Source organism: Scylla paramamosain, chromosome 29 (assembly GCF_035594125.1).
Source record: "Scylla paramamosain isolate STU-SP2022 chromosome 29, ASM3559412v1, whole genome shotgun sequence".
In the NCBI taxonomy this organism is placed as follows: domain Eukaryota; kingdom Metazoa; phylum Arthropoda; class Malacostraca; order Decapoda; family Portunidae; genus Scylla; species Scylla paramamosain.
Window position 1 is genome coordinate 9,564,611 of NC_087179.1, and position 19,769 is coordinate 9,584,379.

At 46.4% G+C, this 19,769-nt stretch overlaps 6 protein-coding genes across 6 annotated transcripts; all 6 read left to right on the forward strand.

Annotated features, from left to right (window-relative positions):
• The first annotated feature begins 1,603 nt into the window (after positions 1–1,603).
• Positions 1,604–3,365, forward strand: LOC135115678 (uncharacterized). The gene is made up of 3 exons (XM_064032598.1): positions 1,604–2,216; positions 2,358–2,417; positions 2,535–3,365. The coding sequence occupies exons 1-3, from the start codon at positions 2,091–2,093 to the stop codon at positions 3,153–3,155; spliced, it is 807 nt and encodes a 268-aa protein (XP_063888668.1). The 5' UTR covers positions 1,604–2,090; the 3' UTR covers positions 3,156–3,365.
• A 2,411-nt stretch (positions 3,366–5,776) lies between these two features.
• LOC135115679 (GATA zinc finger domain-containing protein 14-like) lies at positions 5,777–7,940 on the forward strand. Its single transcript, XM_064032599.1, has 3 exons — positions 5,777–5,853; positions 6,077–6,139; positions 6,266–7,940. The coding sequence occupies exons 1-3, from the start codon at positions 5,842–5,844 to the stop codon at positions 7,766–7,768; spliced, it is 1,578 nt and encodes a 525-aa protein (XP_063888669.1). The 5' UTR covers positions 5,777–5,841; the 3' UTR covers positions 7,769–7,940.
• A 1,255-nt stretch (positions 7,941–9,195) lies between these two features.
• On the forward strand, positions 9,196–9,836 carry LOC135115627 (uncharacterized). The gene is made up of 2 exons (XM_064032553.1): positions 9,196–9,199; positions 9,352–9,836. The coding sequence occupies exons 1-2, from the start codon at positions 9,196–9,198 to the stop codon at positions 9,834–9,836; spliced, it is 489 nt and encodes a 162-aa protein (XP_063888623.1).
• A 1,806-nt stretch (positions 9,837–11,642) lies between these two features.
• LOC135115244 (putative mediator of RNA polymerase II transcription subunit 26) lies at positions 11,643–13,860 on the forward strand. Its single transcript, XM_064031789.1, has 3 exons — positions 11,643–11,730; positions 11,874–11,936; positions 12,153–13,860. The coding sequence occupies exons 1-3, from the start codon at positions 11,719–11,721 to the stop codon at positions 13,689–13,691; spliced, it is 1,614 nt and encodes a 537-aa protein (XP_063887859.1). The 5' UTR covers positions 11,643–11,718; the 3' UTR covers positions 13,692–13,860.
• A 1,687-nt stretch (positions 13,861–15,547) lies between these two features.
• On the forward strand, positions 15,548–16,710 carry LOC135115784 (cuticle protein 19-like). The gene is made up of 3 exons (XM_064032796.1): positions 15,548–15,691; positions 15,846–15,899; positions 16,112–16,710. The coding sequence occupies exons 1-3, from the start codon at positions 15,680–15,682 to the stop codon at positions 16,493–16,495; spliced, it is 450 nt and encodes a 149-aa protein (XP_063888866.1). The 5' UTR covers positions 15,548–15,679; the 3' UTR covers positions 16,496–16,710.
• A 2,243-nt stretch (positions 16,711–18,953) lies between these two features.
• Positions 18,954–19,657, forward strand: LOC135115628 (eukaryotic translation initiation factor 4B-like; the record flags this gene model as incomplete). The annotated part of the gene is made up of 1 exon (XM_064032554.1): positions 18,954–19,657. A coding segment is annotated over one exon (486 nt), but the record flags the coding sequence as incomplete, so codon positions are not given.
• Between the last annotated feature and the right edge of the window lie 112 nt (positions 19,658–19,769).

Genomic DNA, 19,769 nt, shown 5'->3' on the forward strand with positions numbered 1-19,769 from the left:
ATCAGACACTTTTACTCCTTTATGGAAATTATCAAGTCACAAGGAACCTTCAGGCGTCTTACTATTACTTACACTCACATATACTTACTATTATCATCATTATTATTATCAATTTTATTATTAACATCTCTTACGTAAAAACATTGCTTCGTCAAATAAAAATTAATGGTTTGGAAAAAAAACGTACTTGGGTTTCTTTTTGGTTCTATTACAGTTCATCCTTTCACTGGTCTGCTTCACTGTTTCCCCATAGTCATCTGCAAGCTTTATTTATTTTTTTTTTAGTTACCTTTTATACCGTAGTGTTTTAACCTGAGAAAACTCTCTCTCTCTCTCTCTCTCTCTCTCTCTCTCTCTCTCTCTCTCTCTCTCTCTCTCTCTCTCTCTCTCTCTCTCTCTCTCTCTCTCTCTCGTGCATCCATGCAAACAGTTTCTTATAATTTTATGAATACCAGCAAAGAGCCACTATAGTAGAGAGAGCGTTAATGTTTCAGAAATCTCCCAACAGACAGCAGTGCAATCGCCACACTCATTCCACAGCTTCCATCAGGAGGCGTGATGCACTTAGCTGAGCGGCGCTCCGCTAGATGGCAAGGTAGTCCCACACAAAACGAGTCTGAGAGCTCTCTGATATAGGGCAGTGTTCCCATTATGATAAACACAGGGACACCTTTCTGTTTAATTCATGAGCAGTGAGTGTCATGTGGTGTGTAACGAAGAGGAAAAACGATCACATAATAATTGAGTCAATATAAAAATAACCTTAATGGTGGAGATGCAAAACAATGGCAATACAGGCGGGTCACTGATGGGGATGTGGACACAATCACCACGTGTCTATCTGTTGTCTTCTACAAGAATGCAATTTTTTTTTTTTTTTGCTCTCCCTGAGGAACGCAAGCCCCACCACGCCCTCACACCCCTGCCGCCCCTCACGCCAAGGCAGTATTCTCAAACTGTTCAGCATATTGTCAGCCCACTTCATACTGGTCTAATGAGAGTTATCAATGTTTTCAAGGGTGCTTTCATGACTCTGGTGATAGTTCAACAATTATTCTACACTATTAGTAAGGAAAACTACTATGAGAATGAAACAGTTGTTCTGTGCTGCCCTGAAATTCTTTGCTCTTTGAAGATGAGTCAACTTTTTGTAACTTATCAGTTTTCTACATCATTTGCACGTCTCAGGTGCATCTTCTAACACATTATCAGCTTCCTACTATCGTGTGTGATGACCGTTTATTACATGGTATTATGTGTATTACAAGAGCATTGTTTAATGTGAACAAGTTGTCCCAGTAAACGTAGCTCCGATATCACTGCCGTGCAATATACCGCGGTCAGCTTTGTACTTCATGAGATCTGAGAGCAAATGGCGGTTCTATATCATCACGTTCCTTTACGACTTGCTTCGATAAAATATAACTCATAATTGCCTCATGAACAATTCGAAGAAAGAAAGAAAAAAAAGTCTTTAAAAATTCAATACCTGTTTTAAATAAGAATTGCCCTGTGAACTATAATTGTAACACATTGCCTACTTTCATTCGAGGAGCTCCCAAGATTATTGTAATAAAGCAATAGTTAGGCAACACGTCATGCTAGTGGTAAAACGTTTGCTTACATATCTCTGACTTATTAAAGTGACAAGTTGATATATTAGTGAGAAATGTCAAACAAAGGTGTCCAATTCAGCGTGTAAATGAGATACAGTATTGCATTACATGATAAGCAAAGACACACAAGGCAGCGAGCACAGCGCGAAGGTGCGGGTAGTACCTCCAAAGTTCTGATCACAGCCACTTGCACCCTGGCAGCAAGCGGTCGCCTTCACACTCACCAGGAGTACCCACACGTGCTGGGCGGTGGTGAAGTGTCCTGAAATGCAACGCTGAGGGAATCGCTGCTTGATGAAACGCCATCAGACAAATGTAGGAGAGAAAGAGAGAGCATTACGTAACAAATCATGACAAGTATCCTGTCCGTGTAACTTTGTCTCAGCAGTAGAGTGACCTCACCCAGGCGGGTACACCCCACTCTCTCGTGGCGGAGCCTTACCCACGAAGGCCACAGAGTCGGTGGTGTCGAGCATGGGAGGCGGGGGGAGATCTTATTCCCTAACAAAGCAAGTGAATAAAATCAGGTATAAATATCGGCGGTCACCTGATGCTGGACACATCCACATCTGCCACCGTCACTGCACAATGACCGCCAAGGTGAGCACGCTGGGACGGTCACATCTGTTCGCCCCCTTCCCGCACTTGTTTAAATGTTGCCTGCCAGCTCGGGAGTGTGCCCCTCCCTGTTCTTGCCTCATCCCACCACTGCCTAACGAATCCTTCCTTTCAAACATGCAGATGCTCCTCCTCCTGGCTCTGGTGGCAGCTGCCGCCGCCGAGGGCTCTCACTCCCACGAGGTATGTATCCCCCTTCTCTTGTGTTGTCCTGAAGCAGTGGTGAAGGAACGCTGTGGCTGATCCTGATACGAACTCCGACCAAAGATCATTATAATTGTAAGTTTTCCTTCCTTTCAGGACCTCTACAGGTCCCACGAATCCTACGAGTCCGAGGAGCCCAAATACGAGTACAACTACCAGGTCAAAGACGACAACGACAACGACTTCGGTCACGAGGAAAACCGTGACGGCGACCTCACCCAAGGGTCATTCTACAACCACCTGCCCGACGGCCGCCGCCAGACGGTGAAGTACGTGGTGGACGGACATTCCGGTTTCGTGGCCGACGTCAGCTATGAGGGTGAGGCTCATTACGACTCTGGGTCCTACGAGCCCCATCCTCGGGAGGTCCGGGAGTCTTCCAGGCCAGGTCACGGATCAGGTTCCCGTGAGCAGCAAGAGTCTCCTTTTAGTTTCCTCTCCCGCCACTCCCGTCATTCCGGTGAATCCAAATTTAGATTTGGATTCCAGGAATCGCTTGAGTCCCGTAGGGCCAGAGAGTTCAAGGAGTCCACAGAGAACAATGGTAACTCAAGGTCCTCAGAGTCCAGGAGGTACCACAGTCCCGTGTACTACCATCCCGTGTTTGACTCAGTAGAGTACCAGTCCAGGTCTGAAGAGAGCGAAGAGGACTACCTGACGTCCACCGCATATTTCATCGAGAACTACAGACCACAGATCCGCTACCAGCCAAGTTAAGCAGTCCTGCCTCCAAGGAAAATTTTCCTCGTCCTTTAAGTCTAGATGATTCCAGCTCAGACAGGCAGAAACAAGATCTTACTTTCTCTGACCTCCACGTCCCGCGCTGTCCTTCACTGCAGCGCGAGTGTGCCTGAATCAATAAACGAACAATGACACACGTGAAGAACAAGGTCACGTGAAATTTGTGCTGTTCCCATTACAAACAAACTTTCATAACTATTCTAAAAAAATCCTAAATTATGAGCACCATGTTTGCGCTGTTGGCAACATTGTTAGTTTTCAGCCAAAAGTATCATTTGTATCACGGCCGGCAGAAGGATCGATTTATATAACGTGTTCTTGCAGCGCAAACTATTGCAATTTTCTTGGCAAAATCTCTCCAAAGCTATCACTGTAATGTTGCTAGGATGATTTTATATGTAGCAATAAATATTTTCTTATTTAACTATTTATCTAGTGAAGGCAGTGAAGTAAAGGTTGCAAGGAAAAAAGTTATTTTTATTATCAAGGATCAAGATCATTACTTATCATTTAATGGGTGAAACAGATACCTTAGTGTGTGTGTGTGTATGTGTGTGTGATTCACCTACGGTCGTCTGCTGGTCACCAAGCCAGCCGTTCCCCTACGGAAAGAGCTCAGAGCTCATAGTGACCGATCTTTGGGTAGGACTGAGACCACTGACACACCACACACCGGGACAGCGAGGTCACAATACCTCGGGTTACATCCCGTACCTACTTGCTGCTAGGTGAACAGGGGCTACACATTAAGGCTCGCCTATTTGCCTCGCCGCGCCCGGGATCGAACCCAGGCCTTCTTGGTTATGAGCCGAGCGTGCTAACCACTACACTACGCGATGTAGTGTGTGTGTGTGTGTGTGTGTGTGTGTGTGTGTGTCCATCATGGCAGACACAAGATGCGGTCGCCCTTCACAATGATGTGACACCTTGGAATATTATCATCAAAGAGTTAAGTAGAAAAGTTCGAGTGAGGCAAAGTAATTAAGCTCCGGAGATGGCTGGACGCCGCGCTCACAAAACAGTCTAAGTTATAGATAGGTGGAAAAACAGGGTCAGGCCAAAAGTTCCCTTCAAGGCCAAGGTGAGTCTACACAATGCGAAAGAATCTAACGTCTAGTTTCTCAATATAGAAATTAACTAAAAGAGAGAGAGAGAGAGAGAGAGAGAGAGAGAGAGAGAGAGAGAGAGAGAGAGAGAGAGAGAGAGAGAGAGAGAGAGAGAGAGAGAGAGAGAGAGAGAGAGAAGCAACATAAGGCAGTGCCCTTGATAAACAACAAATTATTTTTAGTTTCCTCGTAAATATTGATTTCCCTTGACCTTTTAAAATCCTCGACCGTGATCTCTGTAGACTGTCCTTTCCTGTACGCCTCGGGACGGTAAAGATTCTGACACGGAAAACTCCCCACACATGAAGTCAGGCCAGTCGATATCTTGTGGGTGTGTTCCTTGAGTCTTCACCAGCAGACATCAGAGGCAGACAGACGGACAAACGTGTAAATGGAAAAATTAAAAGTTGTAGAAGAGCGTGTAAATGGAAAAAATCAAATGTTGTAATGCTGAGGATGTGTCATGGTGAAATGTTGAAGTAATCTGCAACTATTACCATCACTTCCATCCCCGTCACCCACACCATTACTATCACCATCACCGCAACCACCACCATCACTACCACCACAGCTATCACCACCATCATTGCCATCAAAACCAATGCCATCGCCACCACCATTAAAACCCATCACCACCAGCACCACCATCATAACCCATACAACCACCATCAAAATCCATGCCATTACCATCACCACTGTCATACCCCATACCACCACCACCACCACCACCACAACCACTACCACCACTATAATCTTTACTATCTATACAACATTTTCATTCGGACAAACAAACGTCGGGGCTTCAGAGGCGGCAATGGGACAGCAGTGGCTCAGTATGACCAGTTTAATGCCCCAAGATTTACTACTCCAGCTAATTCCATTCCCTGCAGGCATGCAATCCCACCATGGCGGCCTCAGACAATTGGTGTCTTCTGAAGTACTGCCACACACAACGGGAAGTACTGATGTTCTGACTCCAGGGGAACCATTCAGTCTCCTTACACACCATTACTTCCGCATCTACAGTATCCGGAAAAAAGTTTCCTGCTTCCGCCATGACCTCCAGAGCTAGTTTGAAACATGAAAACAATAGGTGTAGATCTATAACATTCTCTCTAACCTATCTCTCTCAAGGTAAAGAGTAACAAAATAAAAAAAAAAGCTATACAAATTTCTTTAGATCTAAGATGTCTTAAGCATGTTTATGTAATCATGTGTGTTCTATAAACAACTTGCGAATGCACAATGTGATCTAACAACAGAAAAAAAAAAATCCTCGCCTTTTTTTTTTTGGATTGCTTTTGAAAAAATGCTAAGTTGCAAAAACCGAGGGTGACTTGCTCTCTCCAGATCAGCGCAGCAAAAACTATGGATGGATGACGCGGTAAATTTCAGTATTATTTTCCATAACTGATCGTGTTCTACTCACCTCTTAGAGACGCAAAGGTCAGTTTGTGCTGAGGTAAATTTGATGCATTCTGGGAGGCAGAAACCAGCACGTATAAATAGCAGTGGTCCAGAGCGATCGTACAAACAACTTCTGCAGCCACCGCGCAATGAACATCAAGGTGAGGAGCGGAAAGCGTCCACCCACAATCTCCTGCCTCAGGCACTTGTTACTGCGCTGCCAATACGAGTGTTTGGAGATCCTTGCTCTCTCCAGTACCAGTGGGGCTCTTACTTTCTCTTCGGTAAAAGTGTTAGAGATCTCTCTACTCTCTCCGGCAAGAGTGTTTGAGGCCTCTCTATTCTCATCTCCTGTCTCACTGATTCTTCTCTTTGACCACACAGGTGCTGTCGCTTCTGGCAGTGGTGGCAGCCGCCGCCGCCAGGCCGCAGCACTACGGCCTAAAGGTGCGTACCAGACCATCCTCTATCACCCACATGAAGGCGACCACGAGTGCCATGACAGGAAGGGATGGGGAGGGACACGCCACTTTGGATGCTGATAATACACTTTTTGTTTTCTCTTATTTCCAGGACCGCTACGACTCTTACTCCAAAGAGTTATACAGCCCTTTCAAGTCACCGGAATTCAAGCACGAGTACGAGCACGGAGTTAGTGACTACTACAAGAGAGGCCGTCATGATGAGGAAAGGAGCAACATCCAGGGGCACGTTGAGGAAGCCATCAGGGCCGGGACAGAGGACATCAAGCACGAGCCTGCCTTCCAAAGCAGCTACTCCCTGGAGGAGGCCATGAGGCACAAGACAGGCTGTAAGGAACCGTGTGATTATCTCTTCAAATCGGATCTACATCACATATACGATTTCTGGAAAGACTCGAAGGAATCAGAAGAGTCCGAATCCGGTTCCGATGAGTCCAAGGAATCCAAGTCCAGTTCTCATGAATCGAAGGAATCGAAGGAATCAAAGGAATCCAAGAAATCAAAGGAATCAAAGGAATCTAAAGAATCAAAAAAATCTAAAGAGTCAAAGGAATCAAAGGAATCCAAAGAATCAAAGGAATCGAAGGAATCAAAGGAATCTAAAGAATCAAAGGAATCGAAGGAATCAAAGGAGTCTAAAGAGTCTAAGGAATCTAAAGAATCAAAGGAATCGAAGGAATCTAAAGAATCAAAGGAATCAAAGGAATCTAAAGAATCAAAGGAATCTAAAGAATCAAAGGAATCGAAGGAATCGAAGGAGTCTAAAGAATCAAAGGAATCGAAGGAGTCTAAGGAATCAAAGGAATCAAAGGAGTCTAAAGAATCAAAGGAATCGAAGGAGTCTAAGGAGTCAAAGGAATCAAAGGAGTCTAAAGAATCAAAGGAATCGAAGGAGTCTAAGGAGTCAAAGGAATCAAAGGAGTCTAAAGAATCAAAGGAATCGAAGGAATCTAAAGAGTCAAAGGAATCTAAAGAATCAAAGGAATCGAAGGAGTCGAAAGAGTCTAAGGAATCGAAGGAATCGAAGGAGTCTAAAGAATCAAAGGAATCGAAGGAGTCAAAGGAATCGAAGGAGTCCAAAGAATCAAAGGAATCGAAGGAGTCTAAGGAGTCAAAGGAATCGAAGGAGTCTAAAGAATCAAAGGAATCGAAGGAATCAAAGGAGTCCAAAGAATCAAAGGAATCAAAGGAGTCCAAAGAGTCAAAGGAATCGAAGGAGTCCAAAGAATCAAAGAAATCAAAGGAGTCCAAAGAGTCAAAGGAATCGAAGAAATCTAAAGAGTCAAAGGAATCGAAGGAGTCCAAGGAGTCAGGTGAATACTCGTCCAGCTCTCATGAACACCACTCTGAATCTAAAAAGAAGGTCAAGACTTCATACAAGCTTGGGGATCGTGAGTCGGGCGAGTCCACGTCCTTCTTCATGCCGCTCTATGGCTTCAATCCAACCAACAATTACAAAAACTCGAAAAACTCCAATGAGTATTACCACAGTTCGGAGAAGAAGAGTTCCCATAAGCACGGGGCGCCCTTCCTTGCAAGTTACAAGCCCGAAATAAAGTATCATCCAATCTACAACTACGGAACTTACTCCTAAACGTTCTGCGCCTGCTTGATCTCAGCTTCCTAGTGCAGCCACTCACGCTACCGAGGACTCCCAGTGTTCCGCCCTTGCGGGTTCTCTCGCACTCAAGCTTTACACATATCCCGTATTGTATTGTTATTTTTTATACTAAATAGAAAAAAAGATAATATAAAATGTAAAGAGAGTGGAGTTTTTAGTGCCCTTTTCCTGTCTTATTTACTTGTACTACTGGTTCTAGGAGCTGATAAACGTACACCACTAATGAATTATGATGAAAGTGAAAGTGCCACAAAGCAGCTTTTTTCTTATTCTTAACAAAAACCCTGGACACTTATTGATGTCATAATATCTAGTCTTTAATATATATTTACTTAACATTTATATCTTAACAATAAGATTATTACAAACCATGAGGTGTTCAGTCAGCATGAATTGGTGTGGCTTTGCGTGTTGAGTGCTAAGAGCCGCTGCCGTTGCCCTCCACCTTCAGTGTCCAGCAACAAACATTAATCAGAGGCAGAACTTCCGGTCAAGTGAGGCATCCGCTGCGAGACACCACATCACCAGGCAGGAAGCAGGAAGTGTGGAAAGGAAACACGTGGATGCCCAGCAAGTGTCACCCAGCCTCACCCAACCCTGGAGATTGTGAAACCGGTTCTCTCTCTCTCTCTCTCCTCTCTCTCTCTCTCTCTCTCTCTCTCTCTCTCTCTCTCTCTCTCTCTCTCTCTCTCTCTCTAGTTCTCTCTCTCTTTCTAGTCCTCTCTCTCTCTAGTTCTCTCTCTCTCTCTCTCTAGTTCTCTCTCTCTCTCTAGTTCTCTCTCTCTCTCTCTCTCTCTCTCTCTCTCTCTCTCTCTCTCTCTCTCTCTCTCTCTCTCTCTCTCTCTCTCTCTCTCTCTGTAGGTTGTCGGCATGATTTAATTACTAATCTAAAGACTCCATGCAGACAGGTGTCAATAAGGTGGGTTGGGGGATAATACAACGCCGCTAATGGTAAAAAAAAAAGAAAAGAAAAAAAGATAAACAATAACTCTAATGTATTCAGTGAAGTACTCAATTATTCAGTAAAGACTGGTTGATGGGGAGCAGCGGACTGGTGGGATAGGCGGAGAAGGGGTAGGAAATGAAGGAGAAAGAATTAAACACTCATTATTGGATGACAAAAAGTGGTAACTGGGGCACAAGTTGGTTGTGACGGTTTGGAAAAACCTGCAATGCCTCTTTCCTGACGCTTCCTGTATCGTGTTCCACTGTCGGTCAAGGGGCAAAAACCCAGTGAGGTGTGTGTGTGTGTGTGTGTGTGTGTGTGTGTGTGTGTGTGTGTGTGTGTGTGTGTGTGTGTGTGTGTGTGTGTGTGTGTGTGTGCGTGGGTGCGTGCGTACGTGCGTGCGTGCGTGCGTGCGTGCGTGCGTGCGTGCGTGCATGCGCGTGTGGATGTGGGTATGGGTGAGTTTGTGGGTGTAGGTTACGAGGTACGTGCTGCGTTACGTCTCCGGTGCCTGGTAAAGCACAACGTCTGTGTGTTCAGTGGTGACGAAGGACGCTTACCCCCGACTCCATCGTACCGCCCACTCTCGTACACAAACATCTGGCTCCAGGCGACTCCCAGGCTTGGCTGTGGCTGCCGGAAGAGTCTCGGGTTCCACTCTGTGACTCAGAATTGCTGAGATTACGACCACTGCCACGACCAAAACCACTTGCCAATCACACACCATCCTTCCTTGCAGGATCCTACGATTCCTACGAGTCGTACGAGTCTGAAGAACCGAATTACGACTTCAGGTACGTGGTCAAAGACTACTACGGCAACGACTTCGGTCAGAGGGAGCAGCGCGCTGGTGACTACAACCAGCTGCCCGACGGCCGCTACCAGACGGTGAAGTATGTGGTGGACGGCTACTCTGGTTTCGTGGCCGACGTCAGCTACGAGGGCGAGGCTCACTACGACTCTGGCTCCTACGAGTCTTCTGAACACTACAGGCCGACCTACCACTCAGGCTCTCAGGAACGTTACAGGCCAAGGTACGACTCTGAGTCCCACGAGTATTACAGGCCAAGCTACAGGTACGTCTACAGCGGCTGAGACGAGCATTAGACGTCATGGCACAGCTCCAAACAACACAGGTCGTCGCCTGGAGCATGAGTTTACCAAAGGTAGCAGTCACTTGCCGTGCCCTGAAAGAGGCTGTAGCGTCCCGCCGGCTGTGCTCTCTTCCACGTCTGTTATTTCTTTCTTTCTGTTGTGCCAGTGTTTTCTGTGATCGAAATGATTTCTTAATAGAATAAATACTAGTACAGCTATATGGTTGTTTTCATTACGGAGAAATACAACACAGGTGGGGTGTTGACGAGGTGTGGGAGTGTGGGGGGTATTGTGCAGCGGGGAGGCAAGGCGTCTCTTTGTTGGAATGTTTACTCAGCGTCACACAGCCTGACCCTCATGTACTCAAGACCTGCCAAGTTACAACGGCGTGACAAGATAATGGCATCATGAATAGTGGCCTGCACGCCCACAGGCACACTCCAGGTGGATAATGATATCCATTAGCAACAATAGGAGGCAAACAGGCATGCCATGACGAAAGTGTTTTAATGATATCATCGGGAGTGAATCAGTGTTAACATTGTTTTCTGTAACTACCATCACACTCTACGAGAACCACCACCGCCACCACCAGTACCAACACAATCACTGTCATCACCATCACCGTCATCATCACCATACTACTACTACTACTACTACTACTACTACTACTACTACTACTACTACTACTACTACTGCTACTACTACTACTACACTACTACTACTACTACTACTACTACTACTACTACTAATAATAATAATAATAATAATAACGATAGTAATATCAACAACAAGAACAACCAAAACAACAACAACAACAACAACAACAACAACAACAACAACAACAACAACAATAATAATAATAATAATAATAATAATAATAATAATAAAAATAATAATAATAATAATAATAATAATAATAATAATAATCATCATCATCATCATCAACATCATCATCGCTAACGTCGTTTCTTCTACATTTGGACGGACAAGCGTCACTGCGCCAGGCAAGGCAGCCTCTTCAAGATGAGTGTGCAGTGAGCAGCGGCAAGACTGTTGCCACGAGAGGTCCAGACGACAATGAAAGCTTATGAGTGTGTGGACAGTAGTCACTCAATATGATTAATTTAATGCTCCAGGATTTACCGTTGCAATCACGTCCAACTCAGCGCATTGTACTTCCCACGACGGGAAGTACAGGTGTTTGGCAGCAGCTTAGGAATAATTCACCATGCTAACACTAACGATGTCATCCCTCACACCATTATTTAGGCGTTAACGGCATCCAGGAAGAAGTTTCTTGTTTCTGTCGGCATCCTATGAAACAGTTCAGAATACTTAAAAAAAATGTTTGATGTGCCCAGCCCTCACTCTGGGCCTGGTAAGTCGCAACATTAGAAAAGTAAATAAATAAAAAAAAAAAAAAAAAGTAGAGTAAAAATTAACAATTCCATAATTTTGTAAGCATATATATATATATATATATATATATATATATATATATATATATATATATATATATATATATATATATATATATATATATATATATATATATATATATATATTATCTATTTATTTCGTTGCTCCATAAACGATTAGTGAATGCATATCAAGGAGCAAAAAAAAAGACTAGTTTTTTAGATTGCTTTAAGAAATGTCAGGAGGCGAAATTATAGGCGTGACTTGCCATCTCTGCTCGGATCAATCTCATAAAAACTGTCTATTTATGATAGTGCAGATTTTACAGCAGCTTTTCCTCAAATCGAGCGTGTTCCACTCACCTCCTAGTGAGGCAAAGGTTACGGAGTGATTCGAAGCATCTGAAAGTATATATAGCAGTGGTGCAAGGTGATCGCACACTCTTTGCTGCCACCGCTCGATGAACATCAAGGTGAGGAGCAGCTGTGTCCACCCACACTTTCGATGCCTCCGGCACTTGTTGCCACGCTGCTAATACTCTCTCCAATAATTGTGTTTTGGGCCTCTCTACTCTCCCTTCCTGCCTCACTGATCCTTCTCCTCTCCCCCAAACAGGTGGTGTCCCTCCTGGCTGTGGCGGCAGCTGCCGCCGCCATGCCACAGCAGTACGGCCAGCAGGTGCGTACCAGCCCATCCTCCTTTCACCCACAGGGAGACTACCATGAGTGTCATGACTGGAAGGGATGAGGAAGAACGCTTTCTCCTACTCCGCATGTAGCCTTTCTTACTCAAGGGCACAATGGAGCTTCGTTGATTACTTGTTATTTGGGCAGACGAGTGTCAGACATCAAAAACATATGATACGGCGCTGATAAACTCCTTTCTTACTTCCAGGATTCGTACAACCCTTACTCCAGAGTGGCCTACAACCCATACAAGCCACGCGAAGTCAAGTACGAGTACAATTACGGACCGACCCAGTACTTCAAGAGAGAAACGACTCCTCCAAGACAAGGTTACGGTGTCCCTACCAGAGTGTTCAAGGGAAAAGGTACTGCTCAGGTGCAGGTTGCGGATAGCTACATCGCCGGCGCAGATGACTTCAAGCATGAGACTGCTGACAGCGAAGAGCACCAGCACCAGCACCAGTACCAGCAACAGTACCAGCAGCAGCACCAGCGCCAGCGCCAGCACCAGCAGCAGCACAAGCACCAGCGCCAGCACCAGAAGCAACACCAGCACCAGTACCAGCACCAGCAGGAGGAGCACCACCAACAGGAGCACCAACAGCAGAAGCAGTACCAGCAGCCGCACCATCAGGAGCACCAACACCAGAAGCAGTACCAGCAGCCGCACCATCAGGAGCACCAGCAGCCGCACCATCAGGAGCACCAGCAGCAGCACCACAAGCAGCAGCACTCGCAGGAGCACCAGCAGCAGCACCACCCCCAGCAGCAGCACCAGCAGGAGCACCAGCAGCAGCAGCACCAGCAGGAGTACCAGCAGCAGCACCACCCCCAGCAGCAGCACCAGCAGGAGTACCAGCAGCAGCAGCACCACCAGCAGCAGCACCAGCAGGAGCACCAGCAGCAGCAGCACCAGCAGCAGCAAAAGCACCACGCCCAGGACCACTCGACACACAGCCACGACGAGGAGGAGCCCTGTGACTACCTATTTGGCTCCGGCGCCTACAGCTCATATGACTTCTGGAAAGAGTCCAGCGAATCAGAAGAGTCCGATTCCAGTTCAAAGGAGTCCAAATCCAAAGAGTCCAAAGAGCACAAGTCAAGTTCTTACAAGTCACATAAGTCCAAATCCGGTTCTGAAGAGTCAGATGAGTCCAAATCCGGTTCTCATGAATCTGATGAGTCCAAATCTAAAGAGTCTAAATCTAAAGAGTCTAAAGAGTCAGATGAATCAAAGGAGTCCAAATCTAAAGAGTCAAAGGAATCTGAGTCTAAAGAGTCAAAGGAGTCCAAATCTAAAGAATCAAAGGAGTCCAAATCTAAAGAGTCAAAGGAGTCCAAATCTAAAGAGTCAAAGGAGTCCAAATCTAAGGAGTCAAAGGAGTCCAAATCTAAGGAGTCAAAGGAGTCCAAATCTAAAGAATCAAAGGAGTCCAAATCTAAAGAGTCAAAGGAGTCCGAGTCAGGTTCTTACGAGTCCAGCTCTCATGAACACCACTCTGAAAAGAAAAAGGAGACAAAGACAAAATACAAGCTCGGGTCTCGTGAGTCGGGCGAGTCCACCTCCTTCTACTTGCCACTGTACGGCTTCAGACCCACCAACAACTACAAATATTCGGGTCACTCCAGCGAGTTTTACCACAGCTCTGAGGAGAAGAGTTCCCACAAACACGGGTCGCCTTTCATCGCAAGTTATAAACCCGAAATAAAGTACATGCCTGTGTATAATTACGGAACATATTCATAGGGCTCCTCCGCCGGCCTGGTTGAGCCGGGCACGGCATTATTGTTGTAGTGTCTCATCAAAAATCTCATGTGCTTCATCTCATGCTGCTGATGTCATGATAGCCCTCTCTCGCTCAAGTATCATACATATCCTTTATATTTTTTATAATAAATATAAGAATTTAATCAAATAATCCTGTGTAATTACTGTTCATTTTCTCCCCTTGTTGTCTTCACTGCAGGAATGGTAGGTGTGTGTGTGTTGGTGTGTGTTGGTGTGTGCTGTTTACACTGTGATGGCGAAAAGTTCACTCCCGGACACTTTCAACCATGGGAAATGTGTGTCACCGAGGAGCGAGACGCGTGACAGGGGCACCAGGAGCCCAGCGTGCCACCCACCCCTCCCCCGACACAGGCTGACTGCTCTCTCTCTCTCTCTCTCTCTCTCTCTCTCTCTCTCTCTCTCTCTCTCTCTCTCTCTCTCTCTCTCTTTCTCCCTTTCGCCGCCATTCCACCCTTTCTCTCTCTCTCTCTCTCTCTCTCTCTCTCTCTCTCTCTCTCTCTCTCTCTCTCTTTCTCTCTCTCTCTTTCTCCCTTTCGCCGCCATTCCACCCTCTCTCTCTCTCTCTCTCTCTCTCTCTCTCTCTCTCTCTCTCTCTCTCTCTCTCTCTCTCTCTCTCGTCCGTGTTATTTTCCTCCAATGAACAACGTAGTTCAGTCTTTCAGTATACGGGATGCTGGGAAGTATAAAACACCTCCTAAACTGCTATTATCATTATATCCAGACTGATGTCATGGAGAACAGAAAAATGGATGGGGAGAGAAGAGGGAAGGGGGGCTGGTGGGCAAGACGTACGGAAGGGGAAGAGGAAGTGGAGGAGAACGGGTTACATACTTACACACTTACTGAAGGACAACAAAAAGTGGTAACTGAGGCAGAGGTGGGGGCGTTTTGGGGGAACCTGTGTAGCTTCTTTCTCCATGCTTCCTGTGTGCTGCCGTGGTGCCGGTCAGAAAGCAAAAACGAGGTGAGAGGAGTCATCGTGTCTCTCTCTCTCTCTCTGTGTGTGTGTGTGTGTGTGTGTGTGTGTGTGTGTGTGTGTGTGTGTGTGTGTGTGTGTGTGTGTGTGTGTTCACTAAGGGCTAACTTTTCTGAGTGGGTAACCTGACAGAAAACCCAGACAAAAGCGGTTTAGAATGCATAATATCGTCTATTCTCCTGCGGCACTTAAGATGCGACCACAAAAAAACGAGGGTGTATGGCTGAGGAACCTTCTCTCGATATTTTTACTTGTTGCGTACAGAAGAGTGCTGGGAAAAATCTAGTGTAAGCGGTGGCGTGAATGTGCATGTGTGTGTCCAGTGATCGTGTAGTGTTGCGAAGGAAAAGTGAAGAGTACGTTGGGGTGTGCGATATTACGAATGAATGCAAAGTTTTACATACCTGTTATGATGAGGTTCTTTGGCAGGTCAAAAATGTTGAGAGGATCTTTAGTGTAATTCAGTGAAAACGAAAGTAAACCGTCTGGCGTGATGGTACACAAAGATATGGAGTACCTTCTCAATATGAAATGACGCTACAAGGTACTGAAATATTGTGAAGAGCAGCCATTGAATGTAAGCTAAGAAATAATGAAAATAGTTGAATTTCCAATGATCAGTACCCTCAACGACTTCAGATTGACAAGGAACGCTCATTATATTTCTGAATGATGAGAAAATCCTAAATGTTAAAAATACACAAAACAACATGACATTAAATCCGTGACATACTTCGGAGCGACCACATCCACCCTCTTATCGAGTTGACACGCCCCGCACCGGTTGAGGATACTTTCTATCCTCGATCTGGTTCTTATCACCGAGAAGTAATAGGAGAGGTGTTAAAGTCATCTCTGCGGGGGAGGGGAGCGACATCCCCTTGAATTCCGAAACGGAAGTAGGTATATATATATATACCGGTTGTCTCAGCAGGCTCACCACAACTTCCTCCACCACTCTCACAGCTCAATGGCCGCCAAGGTGAGCACCGCACGCCACACCACGAGGGTCTGCACTCCTCCCCTGCACTTGTTTACCAAGTTGCCTATACTGGTGCCGAGAGTTATCCTGGTGGAACACTCCTTACTCTTGCCTCCTCCTGCCACTGCCTCACCAGTCCTCCTCCCTCACACAGGTGCTCCTTCTCCTGGCTCTGGTAGCAGCCGCCTCCGCCGCCAGTACGTACGAGGTACGTACTGGGCTATATGACGAAGGACGCTTACCTCGAGACTTCCGCACCACTAACATTGCTACAACAGCTTCTGGCTCTCAGTCTAGAAGCTCCCTGGCTTGGCTGTGGCTGCAGGGAGTCTCGGGTTTCTATCTGTGAATCAACATTGCGGAGATGACGACCGCCACGACCACGACCACTCGCTAATCACACACCTTTTTCCCTTGCAGATTCCCTACAGGTCCTATGATTCCTACGAGTCGTACGAGTCTGAAGAACCGAATTACAACTTTAGGTACGTGGTCAAAGACTACTACGGCAACGACTTCGGTCATAGGGAGCGGCGCAATGGCGACTATACCGAGGGCACCTACTACAACCAGCTGCCCGACGGCCGCTACCAGACGGTGAAGTATGTGGTGGACGGCTACTCTGGTTTCGTGGCCGACGTCAGCTACGAGGGCGAGGCTCACTACGACTCTGGCTCCTACGAGTCTTCTGAACACTACAGGCCGACCTACGACTCAGGCTCTCAGGAACGTTACAGGCCAAGGTACGACTCTGAGTCCCACGAGTATTACAGGCCAAGCTACAGGTACGGCTACAGCGGCTGAGACGAGCATTAGACGTCATGGCACAGCTCCAAACAACACAGGTCGTCCTGGTCGTCGCCTGGAGCATGAGTTTACCAAAGGTAGCAGTCACTCTGGCGGAGGCTGCAGCTTCCCACCAGGTCGTGACCTCTTTCACATCTTGTTTTCTTGTTTCCTGTATTAATGTGTTCTGTTATCGACATGACTAGAGTATAGAATAAATAAAGTCACTATAACAATGTTGTTGTATTCTTCAAAGAGAAATGCACACAGACGGGTGTTGGCTGCGTGCTGGTGTGTTCAGTGTTCAGGTGCTCCATGTGGCGGGACACTGGGATTCGCATGTCAACCAAGCACACACACACACACACACACACACACACACACACACACACACACACACACACACACACACACACTATTTCACACTGTTCCATAAAACATTCCATAATACATTCACTAAGCGTCACACTGCGTCACACTGAGCTACTTTAGATACTCCAAGGCCTGCCAGGTTATAGAGGCGTGAAAAGTTAAGAATACAATCATAAATGGTGTCCTGCCTTACTGTGAAGGACGACCAGGACGACACACCGTTATCTCATCCACCGCATGCTCAAAAATCGAATGTGACGGAGATGAGCGCTGTGGCCACGCGCCGCTATTACTTATGTCCAATTTTACTTTAACGAACAGTCATACAACACATACGAGACTGACGTTCAGTTGCCTCGGGAGCTTGACTATTTGACATGTGTGGTGTTTCGCTGGAGTGACATGTTTAGTCGGCTGGCCGCTGCCCGGCTGTGTGAGACAAGCGTTACCGTGGCTCGTGTCAGGCGGCAAGAGCGGGTTGTTGGTGGTTTCAGGTCTCCGCTTTATAGAAGATGCCCTGTTGTTGTTGTAATGTGTGTAGATCATGTCTGAACTTTTATCACTGGTAAGATTTACCAATGCTGGTTGCATTTTGCTACAAATGATTGTTGAACACTTAATTCCTTTGAATGGCGAATATTGCCTTGCTTTTACTACGCTGTATTTAACTTCATACATGTCCAGAATGTGTTATGCTTCAGTGGTTCAGTGGTTCCTGGCGCTGCCTCGTGCAGTGGTTCATCATGGTGGGGCACGGCATTGCGTCATGTGCAATAACTGTGATGTGACTGTATTTAACATGAAAACATAAAAAAAGTAATAAGGGAGGCTGTAAGAAGACATCAGGCCTGCACGTGACAGTCCCTGTATATAATATACCTACTTATTTCCACCTGTCATTCTCATCCAAAAATGTGTCTAATCTTCTTTTGAAATTCTCTTATGACTCAGCACTAAAAACATGATTACTGAGTTTATTCCATTCATTCACCATTCTATTTGAGAACCAATTCCTTTGCATCTCTTTTTCAAATGTAACTTTATCAAGGTTGAAGCCATTAAAAGTTTATCTTGTAATCAATTGTGTTTTCCATATTTTTGTAGAAAAATTATTCTGCTATTCATATTTAGCTTGTGTTAAGAATATCAATTGATTTCACATTATTGGGGTTAAATCTATTGAAACCTTATGAATTACAATTGTGTCTGAGCGTACACAGACTGAAGTGTTCCGGCGCCGTCCAGTGTGAGCCACGATAACATCATAACATCATCATCTTTGTCGTTGGCGAGCATTAAATAAACTCACTAAAGCTCCTTCATTGAACAGATACTTTGCAAATCTTTCTAAATTATTAAATGTCAAAGAAAAATCGAGGTAATCTTTTTCCGTATGAATAAAGCAGTAAGTCAATTACCAGCAGTCGCTCGTCATCGAAAAGACAATCACTCTTCGGTCAGCGAAACACATTCAGGATCCCGTTAGTGGGGATGACGCTTTCTCTGCCGTATTCTTTTTCATGCATGAAAATGTCCCGCCAAAGGACACCGAGGACTGAAAGGTGGACCACTTCCCTCTTCACAGCTGAGGACGGGGAAGTATATATAAATGGTGAACTCCCAATGTTCGTCACAACCTCCACCACCATCGCCATCACTGCACAATGGCCGCCATGGTGACCGCCGCACCGGTACAGTCCTACACTCCTCTGGACTTGTTAAAGATTTCTTATAAGTGTATCTGGCCGCCTCGAGAGCCCTCCTGGGGCGCCATTCATTACTGCCACTTCACCATACCTCCTTTCCTACACAGGTGCTCCTTCTCCTGGCTCTGATGGCAGCTGCCGCCGCCGACAGACACCCTCACAGTCACGAGGTAGGTGACGCGATACGCCTCCGCCACTGTGTGATGCGTGGTGGCAAGGGACACTGACCCTGAGTTTGTCTCGCACGGCTCACACTCCTACAGGAGCATCAGATCCCCAGGGACTTCCTGGCACAGCCGTGGAGTTCAAACGAAGCTCATGTTCCGAAATGATATTCAATGTGACAACCACCGCCGAGGACCACGACCACACACTGATGGCACACTCTGCTTCTTTGCAGGACTCCTACGGGTCATTTGAGTCTGGTGAAGCCAAGTACGACTTTCGTTATCACTTCAACGACTACTACGGGAACGACTTCGGTCACGAGAAAAAAACGTGACGGCCGCAAGCAGAAGGTGACGCACGAGGTGGGCGGCTACTCTGGCTTCCTGGCCAACGTCAACTACGAGGGCGGGGCCCGCTACGACTCTGGCTCCCACTACGACTCCTACAGGCCAAGGTACGACTCTGGCTCCTACTACAACTCCCACAGGCCAAGGTACGACTCTGGCTCCTACTACGACTCCCACAGGCCAGGGTACGACTCTGGCTCCTACTACGACTCCCACAGGCCAAGGTACGACTCTGGCTCCTACTACGACTCCCACAGGCCAAGGTATGAATCTGGCCCCCGTGAGTTCTTCAGAAGACGAGACTCAGGCTCCCGCGAGTCCTACAGGCCAAACTACAGGCACGGTTACCGTGTGTCGGTTAACTACTAGACGCCAAGGCACGACGGCAGCGGTAGCAAGTCGTGGCGGTGGTGGTCGCCTGCACCATGAGCTGGCCGCAGGCGGCAATCACTCGCCGTGACCATGGCGGAGGCTGCAGCTTCCTGGCAGGCCGCGATATTCATGCTTTGTGTTCTTGCTTCTTGTATTTGTATGAATTCACTAATTCTTGTGCTTCATTTGATTAAAATATAAAGAGGTGATCTCAGTGTGATTGTCTGTTTACCACGAAGCATCAGTGGGAGGGGAGTTGTAAGTGTGAATCACCGCGCCGAGGTGTTCAGGGTGTGGAGGTGAGTTTGCACGCTGAGGGTTCACACA

Excerpts from the sequence above, each read along its gene's own strand:
- LOC135115784 (XM_064032796.1), top strand. Across the intron at positions 15,900-16,111 it reads CCGCCGCCAGTACGTACGAG|ATTCCCTACAGGTCCTATGA; the intron begins GTACGTACTGGG and ends TTTCCCTTGCAG.
- LOC135115678 (XM_064032598.1), top strand. The coding sequence starts at position 2,091 with ATGGGAGGCGGGGGGAGATCTTATTCCCTAACAAAGCAAGTGAATAAA. Across the intron at positions 2,217-2,357 it reads ACTGCACAATGACCGCCAAG|ATGCTCCTCCTCCTGGCTCT; the intron begins GTGAGCACGCTG and ends TCAAACATGCAG. Across the intron at positions 2,418-2,534 it reads AGGGCTCTCACTCCCACGAG|GACCTCTACAGGTCCCACGA; the intron begins GTATGTATCCCC and ends CCTTCCTTTCAG.
- LOC135115679 (XM_064032599.1), top strand. Across the intron at positions 6,140-6,265 it reads CGCAGCACTACGGCCTAAAG|GACCGCTACGACTCTTACTC; the intron begins GTGCGTACCAGA and ends TCTTATTTCCAG.
- LOC135115244 (XM_064031789.1), top strand. Across the intron at positions 11,937-12,152 it reads CACAGCAGTACGGCCAGCAG|GATTCGTACAACCCTTACTC; the intron begins GTGCGTACCAGC and ends TCTTACTTCCAG.